Source organism: Ambystoma mexicanum, chromosome 4p (genome assembly GCF_040938575.1).
Source record: "Ambystoma mexicanum isolate Mex_15411 chromosome 4p, UKY_AmexF1_1, whole genome shotgun sequence".
Lineage (NCBI taxonomy): Eukaryota > Metazoa > Chordata > Amphibia > Caudata > Ambystomatidae > Ambystoma > Ambystoma mexicanum.
Window position 1 is genome coordinate 1,058,765,290 of NC_090927.1, and position 17,610 is coordinate 1,058,782,899.

Consider the following 17,610-nt stretch of genomic DNA (forward strand, 5'->3'; position numbering starts at 1 on the left):
AGGGCAACATGGCCACCAAATATGCTTGGTCAACTGACTGAAATACATTCTGTCTTCCACTTTGTCACCCAGCATCTTCTTTATTTGCTTTTATTTTTTAGTACAATTGACTATAGGATATGATATAACCTTACATTTATGCAAATGGTAGATTGAATATATTGAATCAATCATGAAACAGGTAAATAATATTAATTTACATTCTAACTAACCTTGTGGAGGGGTCACTTGGGCGTCTATGTAAAGGGAAGCTTTCTGGATTGAGCTACAGCTAAGACATTCCTAATTGTGCTCAGATCTCTATGGAGAAAATTTAGCACAGTGTGCTAAATTTATTAGCATTAAATGTAACCCTGCTAGGGTAGCTCCATCATTCAGGGGCAGGAACAATGGTAGGATATTATTAGAGCTATTCTTAAAACCAAATGTCAAACTAAGATGTTAAATGGCTTTAAAGACAATGGAATGTGCTGTGCAGGCTTGGCCAAGCATTGAACATTTTGATCAAGTCGGACTCCCTCCGCACTTTCCGGCATAACCCTCTAAAACTTGTGAAGTGCATGATGGCCATGTCCATCGTCACCTGCGGAGTTGAGGAAAAAAGCCTGATTTGCTTTAGCTACTATATTTGGAAAGGCGTTACTTACAGCATTGATCAATGAATTATTTTAATAAAATGCATTGCAATAAAGTTTAGTAGATGGAGGTGTTGCTTTTTGGACAAACCCAAAGCTCTCCTTAAGATTGTCTCCAAATAGCTAGTGCAGTCTTCCCTTGCAAGTACATTTGAAGGCAATGCATCACCTTTTGATATAACCGTAGTTCCCTCTCCACAACTTAAGGGTAGTGCCAATAGATCCTGTCTATAATGCATAAGTGACTAATTTACATATAATGTTTCCTCAACCCCTATTCTGATGGAACCCAAGAAGGACTCTCTTGGTCAGGTGTTGCTTCTTTTTCACTGAAACCCTCTTCAGAGGCGCATTCCTCTCTTAGCAAACCAACAAACTCTGCAACTTACTTTGCAATTGTACCTGCAATACCCTGTGCCATGTATCTTCCTATATAGCTATACAAGCAATATTTTTATCCTCAAGCTTGAAAGTAAACCCGGGTACTCCAGTCCTCATATGCAGTCACCCCGTCTGTTCAAACATTTGTAACTGTACTCAACAACTGGTAAGTATGAACCAGGGATAAGTGTGCATGATAAATACCAGCGACTCCTGTCTAGACCTTTGCACTCTGAATCACTGCACGCAATCACATATGCTGCAGGGATAAGTGTACAGCACATCATCATGAGAAATTTCTGTCCTCGGACATGACATCTTACAGAACACATTCTATGTTTAATCTTTTCCACCATGAACTGGACAGGTTCAAATCAAGACATAACCACATGAGGGGTAGTTTTGCATTACACAAATTCAACCTAACATATCCTGCATCACAGAGTAACTTTAAATAAAGCTTTCGTGGTAAGATCCAAGAAAATGGCCTTTTACTTTCAGTGAGATGTTACGTGCATTTCAGATTAATAGTCCATTTAGCATTGCCAATGTCACCTGTTGGGTAATAACCATTAAGTAATCAAAGGGAACAAATGGTGGCATAGAACATCAAAGGCACAGTACATCTCTCCAAGTAAACATTATTTTTCCAATAGAGCAAACTAACTGACCACTACAATAAAAATAACTGCATCTGATGATAAATATATTCAAATACAATTATAGTCTTAATAATATTTGCAAAGGTGTGGGGGCCCCTCAACAGAGAATGAATACAGATGAATAACCTGTTCTGTGGTATGGTTCCTACTGATGGGGGTCTATAACCAGGTTTTAGCTCACTGTGCCTTGCCAGAGAAGAAATGTCCATGTGTATACAAGTCTCATCCCAAACACAAGGGAAGTCCAGCACCGAAATGCTAGACGATTCTCACCTGAACAAGAGTACCATCAGCAGCCCCACAGGTGTGTCTATTCCTTGTTCATCATCATCAGGGAGATGAAGCTGAGAATCTCAAAAAACAGTGAGCAAAGGGCCGACATCTGGATTATCCCTGGTAATTTAGGGTTCAATCCCAAACGTATAAATAAAAGCGAGGGTGTCCCTCTACTGAGAATAAATGCAGTCATTCATTCTCAGGGGTCGTTCCCACCCATTACGATCTACAACCACATTTTATCTCACTGCAACTTAACTAGAGGTGAATACCAACTCATATATCAGTCTGGTCCTGTCCACAAGTGAAGTCCAGCACCAAACATGTTCTCTCAACAAGAATACAATCAGCAACTCCAGGCACGTGGTACTGCCTTTTTAGGCTTTCAGCGCTGTAAAGAGATACAGATTCACCTCAGGGATGACGCCCAACATGGCTGCAACACGGGTCTCTCTTGTTCAGGGAATTACCTAGCATTCTGGCATTCCACTGTAGTTGTAGGCAGGACCAGACTGGCATGCACATTCATATTTCTCCTCTGTGAAAGGTACTGTGAGGTAAAATGTGGTTGTAGAGCCTTCTGGGTGGGAATCATGCCTTAGAACAGGTTATTTGTCCACGTTCAATCTCAGTAGAGGGGCGACCTCAATTTTTCAAATTTGGAATGCGTGAGGTTCCACCCTCACAACGGTAACCCAGATTTGGACCCCTTGCTCTCTGCCATAGAGGGACATGGCTTCCCCTCACTGAAAACACCCAATAAGTCAGAAACAAAAAAAAACAAAAAACATGCGTCTTGGATTGCTCTTGACATGCTTGCACAGGGGATAATAGTCTAGCATTTCAGTGCTGGAATGTCCTTGTTGGACCAGCATGAAAAGCAAATTGATATTTCTCCTCTGCGAATGGAACGGTGAGATACATAATTTTTGTAGACTCAGATGAGCAGGGACCATCCCAGAGAACAGGGTGTTTGGCCATTTTGATTCTCAGTAGAGAGGCTCACACAATTTCCAAAGGCAGCCGTAATAATAGTTGGATTTCAGCAGGTTTGAATTGTATTCTCAACATAATATGCAACAGAGGGAATATATGAAAAGTGCCCTTTTGATCCTGGTAGCTGGCCATGTACATCATAATGATTGTGATATCAGCTAACATACATCATATTGATCATGTTCTCAGGTATAAATGCATTGCAATTAGAATCATAGATCATGTGTAAAGGTTAGTTACCATTGGTAGAATTTGGCGAATAAGTCACTCCTCCTTGGCAGCTCCCAGGTGTAGCATTGCTCAGGAAATTGAAGCTCCCCGGGTTCAAAAACTGTACGCTCTGTGTTTCTTGTGCGTTTGTCGAAGACTCATAGTCAGAGGAAGGCCTTGGGTTGTATGCAGACACAGCACAGCTATTGGCAAAAAAGTCTCTGGTGAGTTGGTGCTCACTTAAGGGGGTATACCTACTGCTTTCTGGTCGGTGTTGATAAACAACTGAAGGAGGGTGGGCCTGGGACCTGAACATGGCTTGGTAATTCGAGCCATTTGCATAATATCCTTGGTTTGTTTGAGGCAGCGTCTGGTAAAGGGGGTCTGAAAAGGATGAACACTCCAAATGTGAAGACAATCCCGGCCCAATGCTGGGTGGCCTCCCGGCCATTGGTCCCTGGTTGATAACGCTCCCTCTGCTGGCCATGGCAGGAGATATTGGGGGCGTCATTAAATGTTCAGTGCTTTGCGACAGCTCAAGCTGACCTGAGGAAATAAAGATGGGTATTAGACCTTTTTACAATGTTTTCAATTCCATGATCCAAATCCAGCAGCAAAACATTCCTGTCATATGCTTTTATTACATGTATTTCATGCCAGTTATCACGGTTCCTCAAGAGCTTATTCCAATCCATGTTTTCAGAACATCCGCACAAAGTACATTTGATAACTGTGGCCCTAACAGGTAGTATTCACATAGTTAGTGGTTATCCTGAAAACCTGGTGTGTTTGGACCGCTTGAGGAACCAACCTGGCCTATGGGATCCAAGATAGGTTTCCAGCTTTAAATGTTGTCTTCTCTTAAAACAGTTTGCATTTCTCACCTTTTGATGAAGGCTTTTTAGGACACTTCTGTATTGAATAACTTTCGTCTGATTGCTGGGTAATCCTTGATTGTCAAGATTTTGGAAAATCTTGCCATTATCCAACTCTCAGAATTTGTCCGCAGAATATCATTGGACAACCTGCAATCTGACTTCAGTACTGACTTCAGTACTAAACAAGGAACTGAATCTGTTCTGGTTTCAATAGGATATGACATTCTTTTTTTATTTTTTATTATTTAGTGTGTTATAGTTACAAAGAAACTCTTCACACAAAACAATTAAGTAAATATCTTACAATTCATCTAATTTCCATAAAACGTCCTAATATACATCCTTATACGCACTTACATCAAATATTGAAATATATAAAATAAGTATACAAAATATCAAAGATGCATACAAACAAATAGACCCAATTCATTAATTTCTTATAATTCCAACATTCCATACCTGCTATACCCAATAAGGTAACTCTTATTCACAAAGTGCTTCTACGGAGCCATAATCCTGGACTCAATTATTTCCACAATATGCAAAGTGCCATAATGAAGGATATTTGCAAACTGGATAAGCATCATTATCAAACATTTTCAGACTTAAAAAGTTCTGGGTTATGCACAAAAGGTCCAGAATACATAATATATTTGTTACCTAAGGTTAGGAAACTTGTGAGGAGATGTCTGTTGGTTTCAGGTAAATCGATTACCTTGCATAATCGACAACATTTTCTTTCTTTGGGGATGCCCAATCAAGGGCCAAGTAACTCATATGCAAGGGAGGGACCTGACTCAGTCTTAATAACATTAAAAATCTCCTGGAGGGAGATGCAGGCCACTAGATTATATAATTATGTGGCATCATAAAAGTAAAGGGCAGTCTAGAGAAATAATGCAGTTGTGCAATGTGGTCATGACTGAGGTTCCAGTCCATGCCTTTATTTTGAATTCTGCTTTCAAGTGCCAAAATTCTTTATGCCATATCGGATCCCATCCAATCATGCTATTAAACTTCTCGTTCAAAAATGTAAAGCCATCTAGCATATTAGTGGTATCATATTTCAGTGCTTTTCCCGCCAGTGCCAGGAACGGGCACCTTGCGTCCTTCAATGCTTTTATATACAAAAGCCCAGCTTTAGTAGCACCTGACCAGACAATGAGAATAACCTCTCATCAAGGCATATGGCTTCCATAGGGACACACTCGGGTAGACCCAATGGTTTCCTCCAAAAAATGTCCTCCAATAAATTCCTTCAATCAAAGTCCTTTTTAATTTAGGCTATTACCTATAAGCCGAAATTATTGCATTGGATGAAAGATAGGGAGGACGGGGGCATATGATAAGAGACACAAAGGAATGACATATGAGGATGTACACACAGCCTGTAGGCGTTGTTTGGTTATGTGCCCACCCATTGCCTGCCCATGTCCGTGCTAATCCCTTTGGCCGCCTGACCCATTCCTGCCTCTGCCCACCCAAAACACCTGAGAACTGTTTGAGCTTGCTGTAGCTTTGCATTCAAAGTGCCTGCCAGTTTTTGTTCAAAGCAGTCTTCTGAAAATGAATGACTTAATTGGAGTTGTAAACACTTAACAGGGCTGCCTTCAGCACCTCGATTTTTAAGGGTATACTGCGATGTGAGCCAGAAGCAGCAGCCTGAATTCCCCTCTCCTGCAGAGTGACAGCTTAGGAAGTGTCAAAGCCAAGTGCGACCAGAATGTGAGAGAAAATGGCTCGGCAGTTTTATAATACGTTTTCCTTTTTTTATATAAAGAACCAGATGCTCACAGTGGGCGACCCCAATGCAGCACCATTTCCAAAGTTCCAATCACTAAATTGACAGATGGTAGCCTGCATTACTGTCATTTCATAAAGTCTGTGCAACGTTGAACGTCTGTCTTTCTTTGCCCTCAGCCAGTCCAAGACCCAGATTATAAAGAGGAGGTTCCTTCTCATTGTCATCAAATCATACTTCAACATTGCAACATTTATGTTGTGCGTTTGTGAAAAATCAGTTCGCTGCACTCCTCAAATGTGAGCAAATCGTCCCAGAGAGTAGGTGGAGGGCTCCCTTTGCTAGGTGCCCACTGATGTTTTTATAGGACAGCTGTCCACCTTTATTACGTAGTTTCTGTCCAGAGAACGAGGCCCTGTGTCCCACCATGGCTGCCAGTGGTGTTGTGCCTGTATTCATTCAACAATTGATTATAAACTAGTATTTCCAAAAAGAAAGTCCTAAATTGCGATTCCTCCTTGTCCATTTACTTGAACCAGAGCACATTCCATTTTGTCGTAGTGCTGGGAAATAAGCCTTAAAGGTGTTTTTAGTGTGACAGTAAAGGCCATCCCTCGCCAGTCGAGCATGCCCCTTAATTCGGGAAGACACTTAAACAAATATATTGTGTGTATTTATGTACACGAACGGCAGAACACACTAGCAGGAATAGATAGCTTCGAGAAAATTGCATTTGGCAAAATCATTGCCTTTCTTGTTTGATGCCTTAAACAAGCTCCTCTGATTAAACGTCTTGCAAGCGATGCAGTTTGGTCTGGTCTAGTGGCTATTTATCGCAATCTGGTATCCAGTGGGCACCCCAAATCACTGTCAGTGAGACATTAAACAATTCATTTGTCTCACTAACATCTGTTTAATTGGTGCCTTGTTGTGTATGTGTGTGTATGGGTTTAGATTTCCAGCAGCTCCAATTTCCTCCAGAATTGGGTTGATGAGACTGTGCCTAGACTGGCGTTGTGTTTCTGAGGGAGGGGATAGTGAACATAGAAACATGTCATTAGTAGAAGGAGGAAGGGATTCACACATGGCTGCAATAACACTCCCTCCTACACACCCACCCGAATAGTGGCCCAGGACAGCACCTACAAGACCCAGACCCTACTCCTGGCCCAGAGTTCACAACAGCACTGATTTCCAACACATTTAATATATTACGTACACCTGAGTCTGGACAAATCACACACGTCACTATCTAGAGCACCTTCACGTGTTCTTCAGATAAACAGATAATCTGGCTGCATTGTTATCTGTTTTCTTTTCTTCTGCCTACGCATTGATAGACTGGATAATCTGAATTATTCATATTGATTAAAATAACACTTTCCAAAACAGGAAATCGACATGAAAAATAAATATTATTATAGTCATTAGAAATCGAAAAAAAATGGACAGAGCGAGTTAATACATCATGTGCCAATTAAAGAAGAGCTTCTCAGGGCAGACTTGTTTAAGCGTCTTTCTTGTGATTGCACTGCCCAGCCAGGTAGGTTCCAGCATGGGCATGTGTCCCACTTGCCTTGGAATGACCACTGGCTGCCATAAAGTAATACATTCCCTGCTTTGCTCTTGCAGAAAAGTGTCTCAGACACCATGGGAAATGTGCCGGCAGACTATGTGCATGAGGCCACACATTACATTTTCTGCGTAATTAGAGTGGCTTTGCTCCTTAGTGCAGCACACTCTTGTTGTGCCGTTGGTTTTGGGGTTTTCTTGAAAGTCACCCACTGTCTCGACAGAATTTGATGTCTACATTGCTTGTCTTGCAGCCACAAATGGACCGATTATTTTAGGAACTAAAAGTGGAGTATATTTACCTTCCCAAAATGGAGTAAGTACACAACAAGAAAGACTACCATAATCGGCACTGCAATAGTCCTAATTTACTATCCAAATATTGTACTAAAAATACTTGAATCAAATAATAGCAGGCTTGTCAGAAAAACTGAGTACAAGATGGAAATGAAGAAAGATAGCTTTTCATCCTTCCTCATTGAGTGCACCCTCTTGAAGAGCAATAGCCCAAAAGAGACTGCCCCCGTCTCTAATGAATGGACAGGTGAACATGTCATTCAGGGCCCGTGTCCTGCCCCCTTGTCCTATATTGCAAATATGAGAAGAGTTATGCATTCAAACAACTGTATTATCCATACCCTAGACAGATACAGTAAGGATAAGCACAGTGTGAGCAAACGATGACAGAAGTAAGTGATGTCATCTCACCTATGACACATTTAGCTGCATAAGAGACCAGGCAAAAATATATTCATTACAAAATAACACAGACATTAGGCCAAACTGTGTTTACATATGAAGGATATTACTCACTAGACATCAGAGAAGTGTAGTGTTTAAATACATGCAGAATATAGCTCCCTGACATAAGAAATATGACAGCAACAGACATCCATTGTTTTAAAATAACCCACAAAGCATGCAGTACAAATGGCTACAGCCCTTAAATCTCAGGGAAGTTTAAAAGTGCTGAAGGCACAGAAAAAACAGAGTTGGGAGAGCTCAGACAGAGTAGCCAGAGGCCCAAGACAAGGTTACAGGCTGGGGCCTAGGCAGGCCAGGTGCACAACTTGGCAACATCAAATAGCAGAATATATAATTTTCAACGATGCTGCTCACAAATAAAACTGGCATAAAGTCAGAAAATATAAGGTAGAGAAATTTGCCAATGAGAAATTAGACAGCTATTCTATATCCTTGGCAAGCTGACTAGAGAGTGCATCATCACAGAACTGCTTGTTTCCAGTTTTAAAGTTGCAACATATGCCCTGTGATTTAGTAAATGTGGAAAAGGACCAGTCATGCTGATTAGCATAATTTAGGTCATTGCACCTAATGTGTAAGACTTGCCATTCTATAAAAGCATGTTGTAGGCAGAAAAACATTGAGAGTTTCTTTTTTCAGCTTGTAAAACAGTTGATTAAACAGATGCATCTAGCCAGCTATCTTTATCTCTCTCTCTTTCACGGCATGTGTGTATTTCCAAAGATGGCTGACTGAAAGGAGTTATGGCTAATAAATAACTTGGTTTAACATTCTCTAATGCCGGGTGTGCACTCCTTTAGACAGAGCTGAGCTTGGCATTGTGGGACTGCTAGAACACCCGCTCGTTTTATTAACTTGCTATTATGCTTGTAGAAGCATTGACCAATGACTTGTACTCTTCCTTGCCCTAATAAAAGCGGCTCCGGGGCTATATGGTTTGGGGGTCAATGGGATTAGCCCTATCACTTTCCAATTAAATGTGAATTCATTATAGTTCCTGGGCCACAAACGGTTGTCCTTATTAGTTTGGGCTATTAGGTGTCGCTTGCAGATAACGCATAGTCAAAGAAAACCCTTTGCAGAAATAACTACAAAAACATTTCAGCTTAGAGGGCACCAGCATAAATAATGGCCAAGTGTGAACTGGTCAGATTGGCCTTCCGGCCACATTATACTCAAAATGATTAGTAGATCTGGCTTGATGTAATGGTAATACATGAAATGTATGATATGGAACGGCATGTCATGACATGGCCATGTATTGTATTGTGAAGACATTATGCTGGTTTTCCTCTCTCAGAAGGTGAGTTCTGCTATTCGGGCCTTACTTTCTAAATGTTCCATTGCAAAAACGTATATTGAACATGTATTCTGTTTGCTGGACCTTATTTATTTGTATACAGGAGGAACAATGCTCTTTTGAAAACAAAAGAACGTACAATAGATAAGAAAACAGATTTGACGCGAACCCATGAGCTTCTTACAATGGGGTGAGTTTGAGGGACCTTCTGACCAGGTTGTGGAAGGGAGTACATGGAACAGTCACCAGAGACAATACATAAGTGGACATACATAGATTAAGGACAAACCAACACTGGACATTTTTAAGTGCATTTAGTGACTATAATGGGTGAAGTGTTATAGTGGAGGCAGATAAGTGCGGGAAAGAGGCACGTTAGAGGTGAGGGAAAAATGTTAGCTAGCAGGCAAATGAGAAGCAGGTTAAGAGGGTAACTCAGAGGCGACGAGGAAGACTTTTAGTTTGGCTTTGAACAAACCTATGTGGACTGTTTCTCAGATGTCCGTGGGAAGAGAATTCCATGCAAGTGGAGCAAGAAGAGAAAAAGAGCTGAAGCAAGAGGAAGCGGAGGGAGGGCAAGGGGCCACAGGGGTAGTCGAGGAGGCAGAACAGATATCTCTTCTGACATCCCAGCAACAACCATGTAGTTCAGTAACATGGCAGCCCCAGAGTAAAATGTACATTCCTGAAACAGCTGGAAAGAATTAAAATTATTCCAATTGCCACGAGCTGGCCTTAACAGTGGAAACCCACGCCTAAAAATATATACCTGTGTTATCCCAAGACATGATGGCCGTTTGGTTAGATCAATATAAATCTATATCTGTTTTGATGTAGTGGCCAAAGTTAGACTTTGTCAACACCATCTGATATCATTTTGCTTTCAACTTTCCTGTGCCTCTTATAGTTGTTAGTGCTTTTGTGTATTACCATCTTTGGCTGAGGTTCACCCACAAGTGGGTGCTGGGCCCACCCCTGTAGCTGCCTTTGTTCTTTTCTTCAGAAGACTTGACACCTTTCAAAGGAAACATGATATACTCCTTGGGGTAGAGTGGGAGTCAGTGCTTTGAAGGAAGATCTACCAGCACAATAGGGAAGCCACACCAGGTTTATAATTACTAGAATCATTTTGATCAGGCAGAAATTATATGGGGCTGGGGAATAAGGGAGCTTAGGAGAAGACTGCCCACAGTGAAAGGGTCACACCATCTTGGTAATGTTTAGGCACCACTCCTTTCTGTGCCCCCCAGACCTCTTCCGGCAGACAAAGCACTCTGGGAACTGACATCAGAAGACAAAGCTCTTGTTAAAACTGCAGATGTTTGACACTTACAGAAGGGTTGAAATAGACCAATCTGCTGTTGCAAAATTACTTGATAATGGGGTGAGATCCTTTAGTTGAATCATCTTAAAGACTCATCTTGAGCCAACTTGAAGAGGATTTTGCTGGATCTTTGTTGGGGTAAAGTCTGCCCAAAGTGTCCAGCCAGTGAATATAAAGATGTCCAGAGAGGGGCAAAGGCCCTCTACCTATCAACTTCAGGTGAACATTTGAAGTGGCCTGCTGTTGGAAAATGCACACCTGTTGCTCAGACACTGTCACCCAAGAAAATGCCTGCTAAAGTGGAAAACCTGCAAGTGTTCCTGGCAACTTTCCTGTATGCGAAGCATAGCAACAAATGCATCTTTTCTCACAGACCACGTGCAGGGTCTCACAACACACAAAGGACCTTCTGTTGGAAAGCCTGCTTGCTGCCTGGATGCTGTCGCTCAGGACACTGGCTGCTAAAGTGGACAATCCTGCAAGTATCCCTGGCCAACTTCCTGTTTAGGAAAGGCCAGAAGAAGGCTTTACCTTGCATCTGAAACCGTGTGCAGGGTGTCAGAGCACCCGAAAGACAAAAGAAGGTGCCTTTGTCGCTGTCTGAAATTTCAAACCACTTCCAGTGCTTGCGAGCTATGTCACAATGAGCATAACCTGCCTGTCCCAAGCTTCTTTGAATAAACTAGAGGTGATGGCTGGAAGGTTTAGAATTAATCGTAAACTTTGACATTGCTCTAGGCAGCTCTTCAGACCATCATTCTTCAGCATGCCAAACCATCACAGAAAGGAGAAAGACAACATGCAAATCAGGCTTTGTCCCACCCCAAAAGAGGCAGTGCAGCCCAAACTGCTTGGTCACTTCTATTCTGCACAATAACACAGGCAAGCGAATTTGCTAAAGATGGACTGTTCATACTGACTAGGTGAGCCTTCGTGATCTCCAAGGTTTTCCTTCTAAACAGTGATTTTCCTCGAAATTGCACACTGAAAATTAAGATTGTAGGATGTAGTGTACTTATTGAGCACATGGTCATCATGTTTGGCCCTCTGGTGTTAAGTGAATGGGACAGTAAGTTAATGGTTTAATAGCAGAAACTTAAGAGGTTTGCAGAATGTTTGGTAGCCAGTGGGCACTGTTATTTCAAAGGGTCTCAAGTTACATAAAGGTGACATGTGCACGCAGTTCTCCAGCAACCCACTTTTCTCCAAATATATGATGTCCATAGGCCTAAGGAGTAATTTGATCTGGTTTGCTCTGAAGTGACTATTTATGCATGTAACCTGTTACACAATTCTAAAAAATAAATACAAAAAAACGATGGCATTTGACAGTCATGTCATTTTGCATGGTTCATGACCACGAACACAAAGTAAACAAACAATGGCAATGCTAACATTTTTGGTTTTAGGCATGGGACAGGCATTTGCCAGGCACAGCCATAGTGGTACTAACTGGCCATCGATTGTAGAAGCTGCAAAATGGGATGAGTATCTGGGCGGTGCCTGACACATTCCTACTACTTATAGGCTATAGGTGTAGCCTCTGCCTTTGTCTATTATATGGTGAAAGTAATGTATTGTGAGGCCTAGGCCTCTCTCAAACTTTGCAGGACTCTCAAACCAAGGTGTAGCCACCAACTTTGGCCATTGGATGGTAGAACATAACGTATTATGAAACCTAGCCCTCTCCACCACCATACAGGATTCTCAAGTCTAAGCATTTAGCCAAACTGCGAAGGTCGGCTGCGAGAAATATAACCCACTAACCAAAAAGCTGAACATTTCTGCATACTTAACTCACACAAAAACCCACACAACCACTTCTCGCACAACAAGCTGCACCCACTCCACCACACTGCAACAACAAACAAACAACACATAAGCCGCACCGACAGCACACGAGGACTGGCATTGATCCGATACTTACACCAAAGCTCAGCACACAGTGTTAACTGAACTGAAGCTGCCAACAGGAAACCACCTTTCTCACTATCTGACTCCCTCTCCACCTTACTAACCCAACCCGCCTTCTCGTTTACAGACCCACCTGAGCGCCTGGGGATCAACTTCGTTTGTGACGGTGCGCGGTACAAATACCTTTAACATTTAACATAATCCAAACTCTGTTGGCTTTGCCAATGCATATTTTTAACAGGACTTCAGTAAAGACAAGCATAGTGCTTATAAATCGAGTAGCTGAAGGCAGACCTGGTTAAGACATTACACCAGCAGTCCATTTACAGCTCCAATTAAGTCATTATCTCCCAGAAGACTGCTTTGAAAAAATACTGGCAGGCACTTCGAGCACTAAGTTGGAGGGTAAGGCTAGGTCAAAGAGATCACAGGATGATGTATTTTGGGTGGGCAGGGACAGGAAGCGGGTAGGAATCACCATAGGATTTAGCATGGTCAGGGGCAGTCAATGGGTGGGTAAATAACAAAACAACGCCTAGAGGGTTTGCGTCCTTCGTCATATGCCATTTCTCCATAGCTATACTGTAACGCAATAGTTTTCAGCTTACATCTGGCACTTAAAAGCCAAAATTAAAAAGACTGTAATGTAGATATGCAAGGGTCAGTGTATGGGGATGCAAATAACCACTATACACGGTGGAGAATATTGATAACGTGCACTGAAGGCGTTCCTCTGAAGACTCTATTGGGCGGGTTTCAAAAGCCAACGCTCAACCAGTCAATATATGGGATTTATAGAAAACCAGTGCTCTCTGGCAGATCTGAGAGACTTCTCGACTTCTTGTAGAGTGAAATGGACAACCTGCCCTCCGTGGATTTCTTAATGAAAAGTAAAGCAGGCCTCTTCCCTTCTTAGACCATGTGTTCTGCTGGAAGAGGTCATAAAACATGTTTATCTCCATGTTAGTGTAATCGAGTTTATGCCCCCCCTTCCCCCAACCCCCTATTGTCTGCAACACTGGTTACTTGTCGAAGCTTTGCAGCCAGGTAACAGACGTCCTGATTTCGCTATGTGTAACACCAACGACATGAATGAGGTATTGAGCAAGGCATGACGCACCTGTAAACTGCATGCTGTCCGCGTCGCCAGCAGGAAAGTGGCGCAAGCCATTGGGCAGGCTGGCGTGCTGGTTGGCAGAGAGGGAGGCATAGGCTTGCTCGGAAAGGCACTCATTCTTGACAGCAGCATCGCTGGGAAGGTTGCATGGCTTGTTGCGGTTCGCCAGGAAGCAGGAGCTTGGGGATGCAGTGAAAGCAGCCTTGCTTGCATCTGAAACCCGGAAGAAACACGGGATGGTTACTTGCGGCATGCAGACAACCTCCCCCCCCATATGTATGAGGAACTATGCTTTTAAAACACGTGGAATAGAGCCCTCGTAATTCCGCTACAAAGCTTGCTCTTTCCCCTCACTCATGAATTTTCAAATCGCTGGGAGGGTCATCATCCAAATATTTTCAGTCAGCACAAAGTAATGGGCCAGCTACAAAACGGTCCTTAGCATGTGCACAAACTCATATTTACTGTGACGTCAGGTACTTTCATGGAAACATACAGGGCATGTGCCTCCTGCTGCGCACGTGCAATGCCAATTAAAGTGCAAAATCAAATGCACATCAATTGCCATTATGCCTACCCCTTAATTCACGCATGTGCTGTATGTTTACCTGAGTCTGCCTGACAGTACAGTCAACATTTGCGAAGGTGCATGCTAATGATGGCTTCTCGCTCTCTCAGACTGGCCTCAAAACCATGGCCTGTTGGTCATACAAAGAAGCACTTCAGCCCCAAAATATGGGGCCTCATTACGACCCTGGCGCTAATGGGTTAACAGCGCCGTAAAAGGCTGCGGCGCCATTAACCCATTAGTGCCCGATTACGAGGTCCCTTTGTGGGACCGAACCTTAACGGCTGGTCTACACCAGCCGTTAAAGTAGGGACCCGCAATGGGACCTTGGTGCTAAGTACGGTACCGCAATCTGCGGTACCGTACTTAGTGCCTTCCCCATTCCCATAGAGCCCTATGGGGCGAAAATGGGAATGGGGAAGGGCCATGGTTCAATGGGGGATTACCACCCTGCCAACCTTGGAATGGGGTGGTAATTCCCCATTGAACCATGCTGGACCTGTTACAACACCGGCACCAACCATGGTGTTAATAGTGCCATGGTTTAGCGCCGCTGTTGTAATGAGGGCCATAGTGTTTGAGTGCCACACAGCGCTAACACTAGTCAACCGGATGTTTGGAAGAGATATTGAATCTTCCTGTGAGGAATTTGACCATCCTCGTGGTGAGCGTGTGCTGAGCTGGGCTTTTTTGACATTTTTAAATGAAAGGGATGATGGTAGACTGACCGCAGGAAACTGCTGGGCCAATCCACACACATTTTCCTACGCTCACTCCACAACAAAAGCATAGAACCGTGTGCTCTGGCATGGACACATTCTACAGGCACAGTTCGCCCTGCCATATTTAGTTGGAATGTGACAGTTGACATCAGGAGGGCACAATGTCATCCAAAGGAGGGGAGGACAAAACTTCCCCCTGCATTGTGCAGCCTGTCTGTCTGACAAAGGCTCCATGGAACCGCCAAGCTCTTTTGTTAGGCACTGCAGCTGGTGGCAGAAATTAATATACACACAGAGGGTACTTCAAACAGGGCCACAGAGGGCCTGGCTTCAGAGAATAACAACAGAGGCAGCACACCCAACAACCTTTCATATGTAACTGTGTCAACCTGAAGCCAGCTCCCACCTCTCAGTAGCTCAGTGAACTGTCATGTCAGGGTCTGTTGTTTAATGTAGGCCACCCCTGTAGGGACCCCATTCATAAGGTAACAAGACTGTGGTTTGCAGGAGCCAGAGAGTCTGGTTTTGCAATAGCTTCAAGGGAGACCTGCCTCTTTAATCAGGAACCACAGGGAGCTCCATTAAACAGAGATACTCTTTGATCACAGCAGACAGGCAGATGGGTGAGACTTAGTAGCACAAGGGAGTGAGCCCAGAGCTCTTTCTGTTGAGAGGAGGTTTTTTTCCGTATTGGTTCTGGGACACTCCTGGTTCCTGTTCCACCCCTTTACCTTTTCCTGTTGCAAAGCACTCTTGTTATGACTTCACGCAAATAGAAAATTGTTGGTAGGGACCCCAGGATTGGTTCACTAAGGGCTTAGCCTACACCAATCACTGTGGAACACCTGACTTTAAAGGAGGGGTGGAGCACTGGCATGTTTGGAGTCATTAGCTGAGATAATTAAGAATCTAGAATCCAGAGGAATCATTATGCCCATTCATAGCACATCAAATACTCCCATATTGGGTGTGTTAAAACCTAATGGCCAATGGTGTTTGTGTGCAGGGTTGTTAATTTGTTCAGGTTAGTATGTACACAGTTCAAACAGGACAGAGGATCTGTTGCCCTGAACTAGTCAATTTTAACATAATGCCATTGCCCAGAATGTGTGCCTTTCCATTTGTAATGTGCACTAGCCATTCATGATGTTTGCTTTTTTTCTACATGAACCCCCTAACACTATCTCAGTGTTCCTACACCTTACCTCTTTTTTTTCTTCTGTTGTTATCCCCTCTGTCAGCACGGCAGCAGAAAACAAAATAAACTCTTCAGAATGTGTGCACCACAGGAATTTTTTCCTTCCCCATTGTCATCAAAATCAGAATCAACATCTTCATCTTAATGGTGATAACAAGCAGCCATTCTACTATCAGAATAATCGGAAATGCCAAAATCGCTAAACCTCTCTCAACCCATGTCCCCCAATTGAATGCATTCCTCTCCATCAAACCTACACTGTTCACAGTAATGTTATCTTTTTTTAGATTCATCTTAATTGTATGCACCTTCTTATCATTCAATAAGAACTCCACATTTGAATCGATGGGAAACTTATTTTTCTGGAAAAAAAAAAAAAATCGATATTCTCTACCTTCCCACAGATCACCATCAACATGAAACACAGTCAATCCACCTACTGACACTACCGTATCCTTTGGAGCAGACATGTAAAACACACTATGTTTCAATTGTTTTACAATAAAAGACCCATGGTTAAGATGAGTAATTGTGTAATTCCCCATGAAAGTTCTCACCAACCATTTGTCTTAGTCAATTTAGTGTGGGCCAGTTCCTCAACCCCGGGATTACTAATGACCACTTCACATCGCCCAGAACCCCCGGGATCTGATTTCAACCCACAAATAGCATCTGCTGCATCACCCTAAAAAGGGCATTACCACAACAGTGCTATACCACTATACCACCATAAGAGAATACCACGAGATTAGGTATAGCTCCCCAAACAAAATCCCTAACAGACCCAGGATTGGTTCACTAAGGTAGGCATAGCATACACCAATCACTGTGGCCCGCCTGACTTTAAAAGAGGGGTGGAGCCCTGATTTAAGGAGATCGTCTGAAGACTTCATAAGAAGTAACACAGAGGAACTCAACCTTGGACCCTGGCTGAAGTACAGTCTGCCTTAAAGGACATTTTCGAGCCAGTCGAGTGCCTCGATCTGCCACGGACAGTGATGCTGAGCGTTGTCTAACTGCCATTGCTTAAGGGCATCCGAGACGTCTCGCTCAGTGCTTCAGAACTGCCGGTCGGCACTGAGATGATTCCTGACCCCAAGCCTGCAGCCATTTGTCCAGCTTCGCTCGCCGAACCGGCTTGCCATCTAATACCTGCAGCTGACTCCCATCCCAAACTATGTCAAAGAAGCCTGCAAAGTACACTGAAGCCGTCTCGACCTTGTCGACCATCAAGAACACCTACAGCACAAGGTACATTGTGGTTCTGTTCCCCTGGTCCTTCTCAGAAGGCACATAGAGACATTTTAAGATCCATTGCTCCCTTTGTGCTGATGCCAATAAACCTTAACAA

The 17,610-nt window shown here is 43.1% G+C and overlaps 1 protein-coding gene across 1 annotated transcript in view; it reads right to left on the reverse strand.

The window, feature by feature from the left end:
* Positions 1-17,610, reverse strand: part of RFX6 (regulatory factor X6) — a 491,384-nt gene that overhangs the window by 32,028 nt on the left and 441,746 nt on the right. Inside the window, exons 16-17 of the mRNA XM_069605240.1 lie at positions 13,775-13,984; positions 3,191-3,706 (exon numbers count right to left, since the gene is read on the reverse strand). Coding sequence (XP_069461341.1) covers positions 3,191-3,706; positions 13,775-13,984 — 726 coding nt within the window. The remainder of the gene's footprint in view (positions 1-3,190; positions 3,707-13,774; positions 13,985-17,610) is intronic.